We start from the raw sequence: 18648 nt of genomic DNA on the forward strand, positions 1-18648 counted from the left end.
GGGCATGGGCGGGGCCGGGTCTGGGGCTCCGCCTCGGGGGCGGGGGAATGGGCGTGGCCGGGGCTGGGGCTCCGCCTCGGGGGCGGGGGCATGGGCGTGGCCGGGGGGGTTGGGGCTCCGCCTCGGGGGCGGGGGCATGGGCGTGGCCGGGGGGTTGGGGCTCCGCCTCGGGCGGGGCGGGGCATGGGCGGGGCCGGGCTGGGGCTCCGCCTCGGGCGGGGCGGGGCGGCTCCTCCGGGCCGCGTGGGGCGCTGTGGCGCGGGGCCGCGTCCGCCCCGGAAGTGCTCGCTGCTAGCCGGCTGGCGGGGCGTGGAGGCTGCGGGGCGGTCCACGTGCAGCTGCCGGGATGAAGTTCGCATACCGGGTGAGTGAGGGCGCTGGGCAGCCTGGGGGCGTGCGCTGTATTGTCCCGGAGCCCGGGGGGCCGGCAGCGGGGGCCGGGGGAGGGACCCCGTGGGCCCGGGGTGCGGGCCGCGCTGTCACTCCCATGAGGCTGAGGGAGGCCGGCCTCGAGGGCAGCAGCGGTCCCGGCCTGGACGGAGGGTCCCGGCTGCAGCTGGCGCGTTGAGGACCCAGCCGCGCGGAGCGGGCGGGGAGCCGCTCGGGCCGGACCCCGTTTTCCGGAGGCCGCGTGAGGTCTGTCAGAGCGCGACGTGGGGAGGACTCAGGGACACACGGCCGGGGGGTGCCTGCCGGCCTGGCCGTCCCGTCTGCCGCCGCGACCCCAATGGCGGCCCCTCCCCTGCAGGCTGTTCTCGGGCGGCCCCCCAGCTCCGCCCCGCACCCCCTCTGCCCACACCTGTTCTTGGGATCTCGGCCTCAGCGCCCTGCCCCGGGACCCTCCTCCGTCCCCACCCAGCTCCCCGCCGCCGCGCTCTGTCCTCTGGTCCCCTGCTGTGCGATGTAGCCTCACTGGCCTCCCTGCTTCCCCTCCTGCGCCCACGGCCGATCGCTGGCCTTCAGTACTCGGGAGTGGGAACCCCCATGCTCTGCTGGAAACCTCGCTGACCAAGCTCCTCCCTGGCTCTCCGCCCTGCTGGCCTGGTGGCCCCTCCAAGCTCCTCCTGGCCCACCCTCTGAGATACCTCTCCCGCCCGCTGTGGGGTGTCTGTCTTCAGCACCACCCGGCTCTTTGATTCTCTGTCTCTCCACTGCCCGCCTGTGGAGGTGGGATATGAGGGCGCTGAGGGCAGAGATGGGGCTCAGGGAGTGCTCACATTTGATGGCTGTACTCATGGATTAATTACAGAGCGCTCGTCATCTTTGCTGCTTTTCTGAGACGTGGGTCCCATCCTCTCCTTCCCCGGTGGATGCCTGCTGTCTGGAGGCTCCCCCGACACCCCGGTGCCCCTCACCTGCTGCACTTCTTCCTCCCTCTTGCTCAGGGCTGGGCTGCATGGGTGCCCAGGAAGTGTCCCAGGGGATGGCCGGGGACCCTGCAAGCGGTGCTGCACCATCCCCTTGACCAGAGGCCTCATTCGGCCCTTGTCCAGGGTTCTGGAGACTCTGTATTTTCTTGGTGTTCAGACAGCTTTGCTTTCTTTTCAGTTTTCAAATTTGCTGGGGACCGTCTATAGGTGTGGAAACTTAAATTTTACCTGTGATGGCAATTCAGTCATCAGTCCTGTGGGAAACAGAGTCACTGTATTTGACCTTAAAAAGTAAGTACCCTAAAATGACGTTAACAGAGTGATTGTTGTAATTTGCACGTGAAAAACAACGGTGTTTTCCTAACTTTCCTTTTAATAGTACCCTGTTAAGTCAGGCAGCCTGAAGGAGGGCTCTGGGACCTTCAGTGGTGTGGACGGGCCAGTGGTGGAACTGGCCCAGAAGTCCCGGTGTCTTCCTTCTGGTCCCTCAGCTAAACCTCGCGGATCTAGGAGTATCTAGGTCTTTGACATTACCTTCAAGGTAGAAATCATGAGTCACTGAATTGTCTGGGAAAAGGTGCCCAAGAACGTGGACGCCGCCTGTCCCTCGTGGTCCCTCCTGCTGGATGAGCACGGCGCTCGCCCAGATCAGTTCTGCGTGCAGATTGACTCTTTCTTGTGGATGAGCGCGTGGTGAAGGGGGAGGACTCCTGGTCGGGCTATCACCCCTTCCCAGACGTGTGCAACCTGGGTGGGATCCTCCTGTCACAGAGGCACCTGGGTTTCTGTCCCGCTCCACAGGCCTCGGTTTTTGTGTCTGTAAGATGGGACAGTAGTACGTGCCTCCTCAGTGAGTTGCTTCCTGCAGTGCCCATGCAGGGTGTGCCCGGGGCCGGCTGCTGGCTTGGTCTTTTCCAGTTAGTTTAAATGACCTCTGATGGGGCTTTCTAGAGTAACCACCGTATGTTCGTTGAGGAGAAGTTGAGGAATAAAATAGTAAAGAGCAAAATTAGAATCTAAGCCAGTGGTTGCTTGTTTTTCCACTTTTGTGCATTTTCCCCTTTCTGTATAGTTTTACAGGGATGTGCTGTCCTTGTGGTTAATCTCTCCTGTTGGATAGTTAGCTTGTTTCTAGTTTTCTGACTTTATACCTTTGCAGAATCCACTTGGGATGCAATCCTCAAAACAAACCTGACATATCTAAAACCCATCTTTAAGGTCTTTGATATGCTTTGCCCAGTTTTCTCCAGGGTCATTGTCTTATTTCCTCTCCCTGCAGTGAGGAGCGGGGGTGAGTGATGAGCTCTGGCCCAGGGCTCTGATGGGACAGGAGTGGGTGTGGCACAGGGACCAGTGAGCTGGTGGTCCGAGCCCGGCCCAGCCTCCTCATCTGACAACGTGAGACCAACTGCATGGTTCTGGTTTTTGTCTCTCAGCAACAAATCTGACACTCTGCCCCTGGCCACTCGGTACAACATCAAGTGTGTGGGTCTGTCCCCGGATGGCCGCCTCGCCATCATCGTCGATGAAGGTAACTGCCCTCCTCTGAGAGATGGCGATTCAGGGTCATGACTGATGGCACCAGCTGAGGGTGGACGTGGCGGGCCTCAGGGTGACATGAGGCCGACGCCATGTCCCAAAGTGGGGGGGTCTAGGCCGCATGGTCATCTCCCCCGGTTGCTTCCGTGTCTGGGGCCCTGGGGGGCTTCAGGATGAGGGCGTGTGTGCAGGGCATGGATGTGCCAGGGCGTCCTCGTTGGTTGTGCGCTGCTGGCACGTGAGCGCTGGCTCCCTGTGCCGTGGGGCACACGTTCCGCAGTCCTGATGCCTGCAGTGGAAACGTGTGGAACCTCACTGTGTCTCGGTTGTACCTGTGCAGTGAATCTGCTGCCTGGGGTGGGCTGTCACGTCTGGGAGGACTGCGTGATTGCCACGCGCCCTTCCTGCAGGGGGGAACGCGCTGCTGGTCAGTCTGGTCTGCAGGTCCGTGCTCCACCACTTCCACTTCAAGGGCTCTGTGCACAGCGTCTCCTTCTCCCCTGATGGCAGGTAAGGGCCTCTGGGCCTGGGGCGGGGAGCTGTTGAGGTGCAGACTCTGTGACCCGCACGGCGGGGCTGGAGCCAGCTCGTGTGAACCTAGAGGTCTCTTTCCACCCAGCACTCACTGTGGGAGCCTGTGCCAATGCCTCGTCTTGGCCAACCACAAATGGCCCCGAGCCGAGTGCTCCCGCAGGGTCCAGGCCCTTCTCCCCCACTCAAAGGCAGATGTTCACACCTCCAGTGGGAGGTTCTAAAAGTTCTGATCCAAACCATCTCCAGAGCAGGTGTGGCCCTCAGAGGGTCTCCCAGCCTCCAGACAGTGGGGCCGTGGAGGATCCACCACTGCCAAGTGGCACAGACCCCTGGCTTCGATGTCCACAGTGAGGAGGATGTGTGGGGACAGGGGCCTGGCCAGACTCAGCCCTGCTCTGGGTTCAAGGGCCTCAGGAGACAGGGCTCGTTCCCAGGTTGATCAGACCCCGGCTGACCCTGATGTGCTATGGAGGGGGTGGTTCTGGGTTTTAGTCAGGAGCCCCCACCCCACGGCCACACTCAGAAACCTCTTAAGAGTGGCACCTGAGGCAGCGGCTGCTCCTTGGCACCCGTCACGTGGGGCCAGTGTCTTCCTTTGGGTTCCAACCGGGGCTGTCTGAGGTTGGCCTGGCCTCGAGGACCACATCCCAGGTTGATGGGCGTGCCTGAGGGGCCTCTGCTCTGGGCAGAGGTGTGGCCGGGCCCAGGGTGCTGCAGGGTCTGTCTGCCTGTCCTTCTTCAGCCTCGTCCCTGAAGGAGAAGCGGGGACTTGGGGCCAGTGAGAGGCAGGTCCCCAAGGTTGCCTCGTAGGAAACTGGCCCCAGAGCAGGAGAGCTGTCCTCTCAGGGGCTCTGAGCTGGTCTCAGGGTCTCCTTGGTGTTGAATATCGACGGGCCCCCGTTTCCATGGCAGGAAATTCGTCGTCACAAAAGGCAACATCGCTCAGCTGTACCATGCCCCTGGGAGGAAGCGAGAATTCAACGCGTTCGTCCTGGACAAAACCTACTTTGGGCCGTACGATGAGACCACGTGCATCGACTGGACAGATGACTCCCGGTGAGGCCTGCAGGGCAGGGCTCGGAAGGGAGGCCTGTAGCCAGCCTGGTGTTTGACAACGCTGGGTGGCTCTTGGCGCATGCTGAAGTTTCCTTTAGAAATGGCCTCTCATGGGCCTCATGTGGGGCTGGATGCAGGGCGGGCTCCGGGTTGAGTTAGGTCTGCCCTGGCCTTAGTCACGGGAAGCCAGAGTGGGATCTGGACCCTGGCGAGGAACGCTGTCAACCAGTGCATGCAGCCTGGTTTGTGGCCCCAAACATCCAGAGCAGCTGTGGCATCTCCCCTCATGGGTGCTTGGGGAGCACTGCAGCCCCATCCTCTCATGACTGCCATCTCTAACCATCTGGAAAGGCACCTGGGAGTGGCTGGCTTTTTCTCAGCTACCCCGAGTTCTGTGCGCAGGGAGCAGCAGGGGCTGGTGGTGGGGGCTGATTTGTACGTCACACCAGCTGCCACAGTGGGGGGACACAGCCCCCAGGCAGCACGCAGTGTGTCAGCAGGAGACAGCGGTCCCACTCCTGGGACGGTCTGTGGTACAGGGGCAGGGTACCCAGCGGCCAAGCCTTCCCACTCTCAGCGAGGCTGGGCCGTCCCACCTCTGTCCCTGTTTACGCCGTAAGCAGAGTTCGATCCGATTCGGGTCGGGGATATGAGGAGCAGGCTCCCAGGTGGCACCCCACAGGCTCGGCGGTCGGTTCTTAGGGCTCCCCTCAGCTGCCCTGCTGTGAGGCACTGCTTTGTGAGGAAGGATGGAGACACATGTGCATTGAGGCTCATGGTCCCAGGAGAAGCACAGAGAGGAGATGCAGGCTGGCAGACCCAGGCGTGTCCCCGTCTGCCACCCTGGGGCATCCCCTCTGTGCTGGGGGGCCTCAGCTGTGATCCTGAGCACGAGCTGTGTCTCCTCCATCCAGGTGCTTTGTGGTTGGAAGCAAAGACATGTCCACATGGGTGTTTGGGGCCGAGCGCTGGGACAACCTCATCTACTACGCGCTGGGGGGACACAAGGACGCCATCGTGGCCTGCTTCTTCGAATCCAGCAGTCTGGATGTACGTCCCTGCACCCAGAGCCCCCAGCCCACTGGCATCTCTGGTCACAGCTGCAAATGCGGGACGCACCAGGAGGCTGTGGTGCTGGGCCCTCCCCTGGGGCCCCCGGGGGCCGTTCTCAGGCCACCTGGGGGTATTTGGGAGCTGACGGTGGCTGCTGGCTCCCCGTCGGGAGTTTTTTCTCCCAGTGCACAGGGGCAGGCCTTGGCGGAACTGGTGACACTAAGACAGGGTTCTTGTCCTGGCCTCCTGTGGGCCGGCAAGGGCCAGGGGTCGGGTGCCCACGCCCACACGCAAGTGCTTCCCTTTGCAGCTGTACACGCTCAGCCAAGACGGAGCCTTGTGCGTGTGGCAGTGTGACACACCCCCGGAGGGCCTGAGGCTGAAAGCCCCCACTGGCTGGAGGGCAGACCTACTGCAGAGAGAGGATGAGAATGAGGATGGGGACGAGGACGAGGATGGGGAGAGAGAGGCCACCGTCCGAGGGAAGGCCGCGCCGGCCGCTGAGGAGCAGCAGGGCAAAGTGAAGTACTCTCGGCTGGCCAAGTAGGTCTGCACTGCGGCGGGCCAGCATCGCGCGCTGGGGGCAGCCGATGCACTCTTGCAGGCTCTCCTGCTTTGGAGGGAGCCGAGCGGGAGGTGGGCAGGCGACGACCTGCAGGCTCGGGGACAGGCCATTTTCCCGTGGGCCCATCCTGGGGATGTGTCCTGGGGACCAGCCAAGAGGCTGCTGGGTCCTGCGCACGGCCAGGGAGGCCTTAGGAGTGGAGAGCCGAGGGGTGAGGAGATGGGCGGTTGCCCTCAGGGCCTGAGAGGCAGTGCAGTCAGCGCTGCCCCCGCGTGTCCCACGTGCAGCCAGGGCCTCTGGCCTGGGGTCCCAGGCAGGCACTCAACGGGGGCAAGAGACCAGCCTGGCTGTCTCGTCGTCCTTCCCGTCTGTTTAGGTACTTCTTTAATAAAGAAGGGGATTTTAACAACCTGACAGCTGCAGCGTATCACAAGACGACCCACCTCTTGGTCACTGGGTTTGCTTCTGGAATCTTCCACCTTCACGAGCTCCCAGAGTTCAACCTCATCCACTCCCTGAGGTGAGCACCTCTGCTCTGTGGCCTGTGTGGTTTCCTGAGTGCTCAAGAGTGGGAGTGAGTCTGACAGGCCCACGCACGGCATGGGTATGGGCGGAGGCTGTGCTGTGCTGACCTGACTGAGCACTGTGGACGCCTGACCTCGCCTTCGTCCTGGCCAGGCAGGAAGGCAGCTTAGAGTGAACTGGACATTGCTGCCCATCTTTGTCTCAGACCCACGCTCCCTCCCTGGGCTTTGATCCCACAGCGGGATTGTGTCACTTTTCTTTTTTTTTAATTATTTTTTACTTTTTTGGTGAGGAAGATTGTCCCTGGGCCAACATCTATGGCAATCTTCCTCTACTTTGTATGTGGGACACCACCACAGCACGGCTTGGTAAGCGGTGTGTAGGTCCATGCCTGGCATCCGAACCCGCAAACCCCTGGCTGCCCAAGCAGAGTACAGGAACTTAACTGCTATGCCTCTGGGCTGGTCCCGCATCCTTTGTTTTTATTTTCCTTTGTTCCTTTCTGTTTATCTTTGGAAGTTAAAATATGGGTATCACAGAATCACGCAGCTTCCAAGTTTTGAGTGCAGGGCACTGCTCTGGGTTTTCTTATGCTTTAACAAAATGAATTGTTTATATCTAGTAAGTGGGCAGGGAGAAGGTGGGTCCGGACGGTAGGGCCCACCTGGTCCTGCCTTCGCCCACCTGGGCCCCCCAGGGTCGGTCCAGGAGGCTCTTCCTTGCTCACTGAGCCCTGCTTTTCTGCTCAGCATCTCGGATCAGAGGATTGCATCCGTCTCCATCAACAGCTCCGGGGACTGGATCGCCTTCGGCTGCTCAGGTTTGTGTGAGAATAAGAATAGAGCTTCTGCTGCAGGACAGCTGCCTGTCGTCCCCTCGGGCACTGGGGACACAGCCGGGAGAGACGCCTTGGGGGGCCTGTTGTGTGCAGAGCGGGTCAGCTGGGTGGCTCAAGTGCGCAGGAGCAGTCAGTGAAACTTCCAGAGCAAGAGCTCCTCTGAGCTGTGAGTCTCTTGTTGCCTGAATCTCGGTCTCCGGCCGCAGCCCCTGGCCTGGGGCCTTGGCCCTCTGGTGGGCCGCAGCAGGTGTCCTGTGTGGCATTCCCACTCTGCGTGCTGGTGATTCAGGAGGTTGACTGTGCTGGGTGCCCTCACTCAGGTGGAGGATGCTGGTGCCTGACTCAGGGTGGGGCAGGGGGTCAGGGTACCAGCGTGAGTCGAGGCCGGGCAGGCCGACAGTCGATAGTGTGCCCCTGTCTGCCCACGGGACGGAGCATCGTGTGCCAATCCCCAGCCCGTGTGTGCTCTGCAGGCCTGGGCCAGCTGCTGGTGTGGGAGTGGCAGAGCGAGTCCTACGTGCTCAAGCAGCAGGGCCACTTCAACAGCATGGTGTCCCTGGCCTACTCCCCCGACGGGCAGTACATTGTGACCGGCGGGGATGACGGCAAGGTGGGGCTGCTGCGCCACGGCATGGGGCTGGCGGATGGCGGCGGGGAGGGATGGATCCTGTCTGTCCTGCCGGCTAGGGTACCAGGTCTGGGCTGAGGGGGGCGCATGGCATTCGTGGCCAGGCTCTGCCTGTAGGGTTCAGCCTGGAGCTTGCCGGCTCTCCCCGCCTCGTCTGGGCTCCCGAAGAGGCTTTTACAGACTTAGCCACATCTGGGTGGAGAGGGTTCGGGGTCTGTTTCCCCGTCATTGGCTCTGGCTCCCGTACACCTGTCGCTTCTTGGCTGAGGGGTCTGTGGTGCTAGCAGCTGCCGTCTGAGGTGGGCAGGTCCTTGCTGCACCTCCTAGGGCAGACATGGAGTCCCTGCAACCCCCCAGCCCTCCCTCACGGGGTGACAGGAGACGAGCAGCGGACAATCTTTCTAGGCCTCAGTGCCCACACGGGGTGTGTGTGTGCGTGGGTGTCTATCTGTGTGTGCTTGGGGCTGGGGGTCCCGGTTTGGAGAGGTGTGTGGGCGTGTGCGGTCCTGAGCCGTGGCTGCCTACCCCTCACGCGCTGCCTACCGCAGGTCAAGGTGTGGAACACCCTCAGTGGCTTCTGCTTCATCACTTTCACGGAACACTCCAGCGGGGTCACTGGCGTGACCTTCACTGCCACTGGCTACGTCATTGTGACCTCTTCCATGGATGGGACCGTGCGTGCCTTTGACCTTCACAGGTGACCCTTCTGTTGGGATGCTGGCTCAGAGCAGCTTCTTCTCTGCAGTGGGCTGTGAGAGAGAGGCTGAGGGTTCCGGGTTTGTCAGGAAGTATGTGGTGTAGATGAATGCAGAGGGTTGAAGCCCAGCGTCTGGGACTTCAGAGAGCCATGCCAAGCAGGACTTTTCTTTTCCCGGCAGGTACCGGAACTTCCGCACCTTCACGTCTCCACGCCCCACCCAGTTCTCCTGCGTGGCTGTGGACTCGAGCGGGGAGATTGTCTCTGCTGGGGCCCAGGACTCCTTCGAGATCTTTATCTGGTCAATGCAGACAGGCAGGCTCCTTGACGTAAGGACGTGGGTCCCAGGAGCCTTGCTCTAGAAGGGGCTGGGACCAGAGGGCTGGGGGACAGGCCACTCACAACGCACCAGGAGGGGCCTCCAGCAGACTGAGGGGAGCGAGTGGGTCAGAGGTCACGTCTCGGGAGCAGGCAGCACTGTTCACATGCGTTTTCTGGCCTGGCCTCCTCTCCCTTCCTTGCGCCCAGATAGAGTCAGCCCGCCTTATCCCACAGCCTCAGGGCACTCAGATGGCCGTGTCTCAGCAGCCACAGCCTCTGTGCCTGCTGTCCGGCTCAGGGCTGCCCACCATGGCTCTTGCCTCTGAACCACTGTAGGTTTTGTCTGGCCACGAGGGGCCCATCAGCGGCCTGTGTTTTAACCCAATGAAGTCGGTGCTGGCCAGTGCCTCCTGGGACAGGACGGTGCGTCTATGGGACATGGCCGACAGCTGGAGAACCACAGAGACCCTGGCCCTGACCTCCGACGGTGAGCTGCACAGTGGGCTTAGTGGGCAGAAATTGTGACCCAGGACGAGGGTCTGGTCTCCGTGCTGTTACCTGCCTGTCTTGGTTGTGTGTCTGGATGTAAACCCAGGACCCCCCACGCCCCGCAGCTGTCAGGATTGGCGGTCAGTCCAGGGTCACTTAGCATTGGACATCCATGTAGGAGAGCGAGCTAGGGGCCCAGGCTGAGCAGGCCTCCTGCCGCTTTCTGCTCTTGCCTGTGGGTTAGCTTGTCCCCAAGGAGCGGCCGGTGCTCTGCTCGGCTTGAGCCATAGGGAGAAGCACGAGGTGACTGTAGGCGGCATAGGAGGCCTCACGGCTCAAGCCGGGTGGGCCCTGCCTCCCGTATCTGTGAGGGGAGTGACCCGGAGCACAGCCAGGCTCTATGTGAATGTCTTGTGACAGCTGCTCTCTCCCTGGTGGCTGAGTTGATAGGTCACGCCAAAGACCAAACCGTTTGCCATCTGGCCCTGTGCCAAACACATTTGCTGCCCCTAGGACTCACAGGTCCCTCCATGTTCTCTGCTTCCCACCGCCCCATCCGGCTCCGGTTCAGGCTTTTGGCAGTCGGTGTCGTCCATTTTTGTGGGGCCTCCGTACTGACCTTCCTCCTCTAGTTAGCCTGTTTCTAGTCTGTCCTGCGTCTCCATCAGAACAGCCTTTGCTGTGACCTCCAAGTCACTGTGACTCACCCCTGCCCGGCCTCTGCTTTCACCCTGCGCCCTCCCACCAGACTGGCCCCTGCTCAGTCGTGCATCCTGGGCGTCCATGGCCCCACCTGGACCCCTTGCCCCCCGAGGCGGCTGGGGCCCTGCTTGCACAAGCAGCCGATGTGGCTCCAAGCTATTCGTGCTGGGGCACAGGCCTCCCTCATGGGGCTGGAGTTTCTCCTCCCCCCGCCCAGACCCGGACCCTCGCAGAGCTGATGATGAGGCCCAGTGAGGGTGGGCCCATCTGCTGGAACCCAGGGTCTTCCTTGGGCCCTGATTTTGCGTCTCTTTTCAGCTCTGGCTGTGACTTTTCGCCCCGATGGTGCAGAGCTGGCTGTGGCCACACTGAACTCGCAAATCACCTTCTGGGACCCCGAGAACGCCGTGCAGACGGGCTCCATTGAGGGCAGGCATGACCTCAAGACAGGAAGGAAGGAGCTGGACAAGATCACCGCCAAGCACTCAGCCAAGGGGAAGTGAGTGCCTCAGCGAGGGCGTGGGGCGTCAGGTGGTGGGCACCAAGGGTGTGGGGCCCGGGGCACTGAGGGCGTGGGGTGATGGGCACTGAGGGTATGAGGTGAAGGGCACTGAGGGCATGAGGCAGGGGCACCGAGAGTGCAGAGCAGCAGGCACTGAGGGCATGGGGCATGGGGCACCAAGGGTGAGGGGCGCAGGGTAGCAGGCACTGAGGGCATAGGGCGCAGGGTGGTGGGCACCGAGGGCGTGGGGCACAGGACAGCTGGCACCGAGGGTGTGGGTCATGAGGCACCGATGGCGTGGGGTGCAGGGTGGCGGGCACCACACCAAGGGTCTGGGGCATGGGGCACCGATGGCGTGGGGCACAGGGCGGCAGGCACCGAGGGCGTGGGGAGTGGGGCACCGAGGGCACGGGGCGGCAGGCTGGGAGCCTGCTCAGCAGCGGGAGCTCTTCCTCCCAGAGGAGACAGGGAAGCTGTGCTGCGGTTTTGTGCGCTGCGGGGTTGATAGATTCCAGCGTCCTCACACACCTTTGGTATTAATGGTGCTGCCGTGGACGTGCAGGGACGAGTTTGTGTGGGCTCGTTTCTAGTTCTCTTAAGTGTGTCCCGAGGAGTGGAATCGCTGGGTGACCACAGGTGACGGTGTTTAAGTTTCTGAGGAACCACCACACTGTCTGCCAGAGAGCCTGCAGCGTTTCACCTTCCCACCAGCAGCATGGGGGTCCCAGGTCCCCACGCCTTCACAGACTCGTCCTGTCGTTTTACATGGCAGCCGTTCTGGTGGGCGTGAGATGGGGGCTCGTGGTTGTGACTCACGTTTCCCTAAGGACTGGTGGTGGTGAGCGTCTTTTCCTGGGCTCTCGGCCGTTTGTGTGTCGGCCTTGGGGAAACGTCCAGCCAGAGCATTTGCTGTTTTAACTGGGCTCTTTCTTTATTGCTGACTTGTTAGATGTGTTAAAATGTGAGCCCCTCATCAGATAAATGATCTGCTGGTTTTTTCTCCCATTCTGCGAGTTGACTTGACTTTCTTGACGGTGTCTTTTAAAGTACTACAGTTTTACTTCTGAAGACCTCCAGTTCATCTCTTGTGCTTTTGGTGTCATGCCTAACAATCCATTGCCTAACTCAAGGTCACTGTCTGAGTTCTGTGAGCAAAGCGGGCGCATGTGCCAGGTTTCTAGTCCTGCAGGACTGAGAAGGCACTCCCATGAGTGGCTACTCGCAGGGCGGCAGGCAGACCGGCCTCCTTTTCATTCCTACTTGAGCCACATGGTCCTTTTGTGAAAATCTCGTACCTTTTGAGAGGCTGTGGCACACGCCCCTAGTCTGGAGAACCCAGTAGAGTGACTAGACGTTGTAAACTACAGGTTCAAAGTCCTGCGGGAGGGGCCGGCCTGGTGGCGCAGGGGTTAAGTGCGTACTTTCCGCTTCAGCGGCCCAGGGATCTCAGGTTCAGATCCCGGGTGCGAACATGGCACTGCTCAAGCTGTGCTGTGGCAGGTGTCCCACATAGAAAGTAGAGGAAGATGGACACGGATGTGAGCTCAGGGCCAGTCTTCCTCAGCAAAAAGAGGAGGATTGGCGACATGTTAGCTCAAGGCTAATCTTCCTCAAAAAAAGAAAAAGTCCTGTGGGAGTTTCAGCCTGAGCCGTGGAGAATGCTGGGAGGGTGGCCTTTGCCCTCTGGAATTTGGGTGGGACCACACATCAGAAGTCCCCTGGTGGCGACAAAGTCCTCCTCCCCTCTGCTTCAGGGCCTTCACCACTCTCTGCTACTCTGCGGACGGCCAGAGCATCCTGGCGGGAGGGATGTCCAAGTTTGTGTGCATCTACCACATCAAGGAGCAGATTCTCAGGAAGAAGTTTGAGATCTCCTGCAACCTCTCGCTGGATGCCATGGAGGTGAGCCGGTGCGCGGGGTCTCCACTGCACGGCCCCACGGGCTCACAGGACCCCAGTGTGGACCAAGTGTGCTGTGGAGGTGCAAGGCTGCTGCTGCGGACGGCCTGGCCCTGCCCCTTGCCCTCCTCGCGCTCCGGCTCCGCAGGATCCGGGGTGGGGCCCCTGGGCAGACTCGCGCTTGCCTGGGTTCACTGCTCTGGCCCCATCGCAGGGCAAGGGCTCCTGTGTGGGCCAGAAGCCCGCCCCTCCTAAGTGTTTCTGGGGGCATGTGTCCTCGCGTGTCCCTGAGGACGTGCAGCCGCCCTGGGTGTCACGCTGACATGCGCTGTGTGCCTCCCCTGCAGAGGCTCACGAGCCTTTCCAGTGTTGAGTTAGGGACTCCGACACCGCTGAGGTGGCAGCAGGGACTCCCACCCGACAGCAGTGGGATCTGAGGGGATGGTCTGCCATGGAAGGGGCTGAGATGGGCTTGTCACTGTCCCTTCTCGGGGTCCGTGTGTCCTGTGCGTGTTCCACACAGGGCTGGGGGCTCGTCCTGCTGCGCCCTCCCCTCCCCTCCAGCTGGTGAGTGGTCCATGGACTTGCCTTTCTAGGAATTTTTGAACCGCAGGAAAATGACGGAGTTTGGTAACCTGGCACTAATCGATCAAGACGCTGGGGAGGAGGCCGGAGTTGCGATACCGCTGCCGGGAGTGAAGAAAGGTGGGCAGAGGGCCGCTCGGGCCCTGGACAGCCACAGCAGGCCACCCTCTCACCTCCTGATTTCCCGGGGCAACAGTGGTTTTGCTCTCTGGCTGGGGCTGCAACAGTTGACGACCAGGTGCTCCCACTACACGCGGGTGGCGCTGGGCCGGGGGCTGGGGGCGCAGGGAGCCTCCCGTGAGTTGCTACATGGCCCGCGGCCTCCTGGCTTGTCTGGCTGTCGGTTTGTTCAGCGGTCAGCGCCCAGCCCTGCACCTCTCACTCCCCCGACATGGGCCACAAGGACTCTGGTGTCAGAGCTGGCAGTCCGGGAGGCCTGAGGGGCACATGTGCCTCACAGGGACAGGGCAGAAGCCTCAGGCCCCTCGGGCCCTGGTAGACCAGCATGAAGGGACAGCCATCCCCAGAAAGCCTGCATGTCTCTGTGCGCCGGCACTGGGCACAGTGTGGGGGTGGCTGCCCTGCCCTGCCCGCCCTGGCCCCTGGTGCTGGCCGGGCCTGGTTCCCTCCAGGCCTGCGCTGACGCATCCCGAGGACTTCCTGACGAGCGTGGCCCCTGCTTCCTCGGGTGTGTGGAGCGGCGGTGCTCAGCCTATATGGAGACGTTCTGAGTGTCTCAGCCTGGGTGGAGACGCTGTTGGCGTTGAGTCTGGGGAGCCCAGGGGCTCTGCTGGACCCGCAAGGACCTGGCCCCAAATGCTGGTCATCCCGAGGTCAAGAGCCCCCAGCAGAGTACTTCCAGGGGCGCACACAAAATGTCATGGCGGTGGCCTCCAGGAAGGGCTCCAGGTGGGAGATGGGCTGAGAGGAGACTGACTTTTCACAGGTCTCCTTTGTGTCATTGAATTTCATACCGTGGGAATAGATTACCTACTTAAAAAGCTAATTTGAAGAGAAAATGCTAGCAAGTATTCACATGACGATACCCAGTGAGAGTGAGCCTCCACTCCACAGAGCTACCTTGTGCAGTCGTGTGGCTTGTGCACTGCACAAAGAGGCTGGCTGAATGGGTAGGGAGGAACTGGAACCACCCTGCCTCGCAGCCCTGGGCTGGGCAGAGACCTTTTCCAAGAACAAACAAGCTGTTTGCTGGCCAGGCCAGATGCACAGGAGAGTGTCTTCTCCAAGGGCTCCTGTGTGGAGGCCAGCAGCACCTATGAGACAGCATCTGAGGCCCCAGCCCAGCACTCGCCTGCTGCATCTGTGAACAGGATGGGAGGGCCAGGGGACAGGGCTGCCATTCCTGATGGGCCCATCGCCACCCCTGGCCAACAACATGCCCCTGGGGTGGCCCTCCCTCTGTTGGGTGAGTGGTGAGGGCTGTGCTGCCCTGTAACTGAGAGCGGTTCCTGTGTCTTCAGGTGACATGAGCTCTCGGCACTTCAAACCGGAGATCAGGGTGACCTCGCTCCGCTTCTCTCCCACTGGTGAGCCCTGAGCAGCGGGTTGTTGGTGCTGGAAGGGGCAGGGGTTGGTCCTGATGGGTGTGAGGGCCTGAGCTTGCACGATGGGCCTGTCACCTCTGCTCCCAGGGACAAAGTCGGTCTCAGAGCGTTTGTCCAGCTCTGGGCCACACTGTCCCCTGTGGGTAAGACGTGGTGGTCTTTGTCCTCGCCAGAGGACGGCTGTGAAAGCTCTTACCTCAGACACACCAGGCTTCGAAACAGGGAGGTGGGCACCTGCCCTGAGCACCCTTTTCGTGTACCAGTCAAGACTGTCCCAGGGGGCTGCCTTGTCTGCCATCCGGCGCCTTGCTCCCCCATCCTGTCCCTCCCTGTATTGAGGGCGTCCGGTGGACTGGTTCTGAGGGGCTGTGGGGGAGGGTCTGTGCCCCCTCGTACAGGTGGTCCCGCAGAGCAGAGCTCCACAGGGCTTGCAGTGGGCTGATCTTATGGTTGACAGTGACACTCTCCAGCACCCATTGAGTGACAGGAGCAGCGAGTGCAGGACAGCACGTGCCCCCACCGCAGTGTGAGCCGGTTTATTTGCATGTTTTCTCCTGGCATCACGGTGAAGTTCAAAAGTTGGCGCAGAGGCCACACGGCCTGCAAAGCTGAAAATCTTTCCCTTTACAGAGAAGCCTGCTGGGCCTGGTGTAAACCAAGGGGCAGACGTTTGTATATGTGTCTGCTCACGTGCACACACAGCAGTTCTGGAGGAATGCCTGTGGAAGTGACCCAGGCGTCCCTTCCAGAGAGGAGCTGGTGGCTGGGAGAGCATAAGAGGAAGACGTCCCCATGTTCCTTTCTGTGCTGCTGCTTTTGGGACCAGGGGAACGTATCCAATACCTGTTCTTCAAACAGTGGGGAGAAGTGAGCATAAATCTTCAGGAACCCTCTTGACTGCTTAATCCCCAGGGCGCTGCTGGGCGGCCACCACCACCGAGGGGCTCCTCATCTACTCCCTGGACGCCCAGATGCTCTTTGACCCATTTGAGCTGGACACCAGCGTCACCCCCGGGCGGGTCCGGGCGGCGCTGCGCCAGCGGGACTTCACCAGGGCCATCCTCATGGCCTTCCGGCTCAACGAGAAGAAGCTGCTGCAGGAGGCCCTGGAGTCTGTGCCCTGGGACGAGAGTGAGTGCCCGGGGCCGGGGCCCGGGAGGGGCCAGGAGGACCCTCCGTCCAGACCCAGTGGTCGGGATTCCCGGCCTCTTTGCAAATGCAGGAATCGTCTTTCCTCCTGATTTGATTCTCTGCAGCGTGAGCATGGTTTCCTCCTCTCCTTGCAGTTGACGTTGTCAGCTCCTCCCTCCCGGAGTTGTATGTGGAGAAAGTGCTTGAGTTTTTAGCTTCATCCTTTGAGGCGTCTCACCATCTAGAATTCTACCTCATATGGACTCAGAAGTTGCTCATGGCGCATGGTCAGAAGCTGAAGTCCAGGTATGATGTGCTCACATGCTCATCCATGTGTGACTTCTGTCACTTGATCAGCTGGTCCCTATAGATAAAGAGGGAAACTTTACATTGCAAACACCGCGTGAAGTGAGGCCAGATGCAAACAGGATGTGAGGCGAAGCCTTTACAGGCCACAACGGTTTGAGGTGAAGCTTTTCCACGTGTACACAGTGTGAGGCGAGGCCTTGACACAACGAACACTGCAGGCGACGGGGCTGTGGCGTCCCGTTACTGCCGCGCACTCAGGGGCGTCTCCTTGCAGAGCGGGGACGCTGCTGCCCGCAGTGCAGTTCCTTCAGAAGAGCATCCAGCGGCACCTGGACGACGTCTCCAAACTGTACGTGTTGCGACGCGGCTGGTGGGTGGGGCGGGGCTGGCGCTTTGTGCTGGCTCCCCCGGGGCTGCTCCCTGCGTCGTCTGACGGGACAGGAGGTCCCCGTGTTGGGGGTGCTAGCTCCCTCGCTGCCCCGAGCCAAATACGCCTGGCTGCCGCATGGTGGGACAGATGGCCCGTGTCAGGCGTGTCCTGGGTGGAGGAGAGCTCTCAATGATGCAGTAGAAGAGGCGGTGCGGTCAGGAGCCCCGTCCCCTGTCCCCAGGTGGCTTCCTGATGGTTCAGGCACTTTCTGGCCCCTCCCTTGAGGCCGAGCAGCCCATGAAGGCCCCACAGCGTGGCCTCTCCTGAGGGTCACCGTCCCTGCTGTTGGCGGGGTGTGTAGAGAGCGGTGGGGTCCGAGGCGCTGAGTTCAGGATCGGTGGCCAGGTGCCCCAGCTCGGATCCTGAAGGTCTTCCCCTGCTCTTGACTGCCCGCTGTCCACAGGCGGAGGCCTGTGTTTGGGCCCAGTGGTCCCAGGGTCCTCCTGCCTGTCCGTGGCTGGTTCCTCTGTCTTTAAGAGTCCTGAACCAGGCCTTCCTCCCTAACTTTTCTTCCTGACTCTGCCGTCTGCTGGGGAGAGCCTTCCCTTTGTTGGGGCCTCCGTGACTCCACAGAGCTCTGTCCGAGAGGCTGGGCACCTCCTGTCACCCCTCATTTCTTGGTGCTCCCGTAGAGGCAGTCTCCCTGGACCCCGGCATCGAGGGCTGTTGCTGATGTGTGGGCACAGCTGGCTCTCGTGTGTTGATCGGGGGGGCTCCAGCTATGCTTCCAGACCTAGAGTCCGGTTCAGAGTTCCTGCACGGGCGGTCGCACCGCTTGCACACTCTGTGGTGTGCTGCGTTTATTCCTTCCTCGCGAATCCTTTCACCTTACAGTTCATTCTCACCAGCGAATTTCTGCGTTGACATGATGGTGTGACTTCTCCCTTACTCTGTCACTGTGGGGAACTAACTGACTCAGCATGTTCCTCTCTGCTCCAAAACGGCCCTGGGCTCCGCAGCGGTCCCTTCCTCCGGGGTCTGCTGGGCCTGAGTGGCGAAGCCAGAGACGGGCAGGGGCAGTGAGGACAGAGCAGAAGGGATGGATCTCACAGTCAGGTCCTGGAAGGCCTTCGCTGCTCCAGAGCCAGGAGGGTGGCCGGGCAGGGACATGGGGAGGAGAGAAGTGAGGCAGGTTGGGGCTCCTACAGCCTGTGGCTGGTTTTTCTCTGAGTCCCGGTGGTGGTTGGTACGGGCGAGCCGGGCTTTTCACTGGAAGGATGACTGTGTTGCTTTTGCCGACATGATTCCTGTGACCTTCAACAGCTGCGACTGGAACCGCTACAGCATTCAGTACGCTCTGGCCGTTTCCAAGCAGCGGGGCATGAAACGCCCCTCGGAACCGCTGGGAAGTGAGGAGGAAGCAGGCGCTTCTGACGACAATGACGATGACGACGACGACAGTCTGCACCTGCTCGGAGGAGGACACGGGGGCGAGGATGAGGACGGGCTGCTGGCATAGAGCCACCATGTTTGCAGTCCCGCTCATTTCGGTTAAGACCCCGAGAGTTGGAACTGAACCGCACTGCCTGGGCCCGGGACGTGAGGGGAGGGCAACCCAGAAGTGTGGCAGTGCTGTCGCCAAGGACTCGCTCCTCCTGTAAGAGCCAAACAGGCAGCAGCGGCAGAGCAGGCTGACCATCCCCAGCCAGCGCAGGCCCGGCCCACGGGCCTCGGGATCCAGCGGCGGTAATGAAGATCAGGGATGGTGTCTGCTGTTGAAAACGCCTTCCAGAGACGAATGGGTTCACATTGATAGACTTTGGATGAGAGTTATTTATATTTTTGATATGACATTTTGATGATAAATTTAGGGATGAAAAAGATGGGGTTTTGTAAAATGCAAGTATGAATTAAGTCTAAACTCTGAACTAAAAATGTTTATAATATATCCTGGGTGTGGTTGACATGCA

The 18648-nt window shown here is 60.9% G+C and overlaps 1 protein-coding gene across 1 annotated transcript; it reads left to right on the forward strand.

The window, feature by feature from the left end:
* Positions 1-199: 199 nt before the first annotated feature.
* Positions 200-18626, forward strand: PWP2 (PWP2 small subunit processome component). Its single transcript, XM_070597482.1, has 21 exons — positions 200-364; positions 1549-1661; positions 2807-2901; positions 3320-3419; positions 4356-4499; positions 5414-5549; positions 5863-6095; positions 6494-6637; positions 7392-7462; positions 7954-8090; positions 8657-8805; positions 8987-9134; positions 9463-9613; positions 10636-10816; positions 12574-12721; positions 13315-13423; positions 14785-14850; positions 15781-15999; positions 16155-16305; positions 16583-16657; positions 18002-18626. Exons 1-21 carry the CDS (start codon positions 347-349, stop codon positions 18195-18197), a joined length of 2784 nt encoding a protein of 927 aa, XP_070453583.1. The 5' UTR covers positions 200-346; the 3' UTR covers positions 18198-18626.
* The last annotated feature ends 22 nt before the right edge of the window (positions 18627-18648 follow it).

Source organism: Equus przewalskii, chromosome 27, assembly GCF_037783145.1.
Source record: "Equus przewalskii isolate Varuska chromosome 27, EquPr2, whole genome shotgun sequence".
NCBI lineage: Eukaryota > Metazoa > Chordata > Mammalia > Perissodactyla > Equidae > Equus > Equus przewalskii.

Excerpts from the sequence above, each read along its gene's own strand:
- PWP2 (XM_070597482.1), top strand. Across the intron at positions 1,662-2,806 it reads ACTGTATTTGACCTTAAAAA|CAACAAATCTGACACTCTGC; the intron begins GTAAGTACCCTA and ends TTTGTCTCTCAG. Across the intron at positions 13,424-14,784 it reads GCTGCCGGGAGTGAAGAAAG|GTGACATGAGCTCTCGGCAC; the intron begins GTGGGCAGAGGG and ends CTGTGTCTTCAG.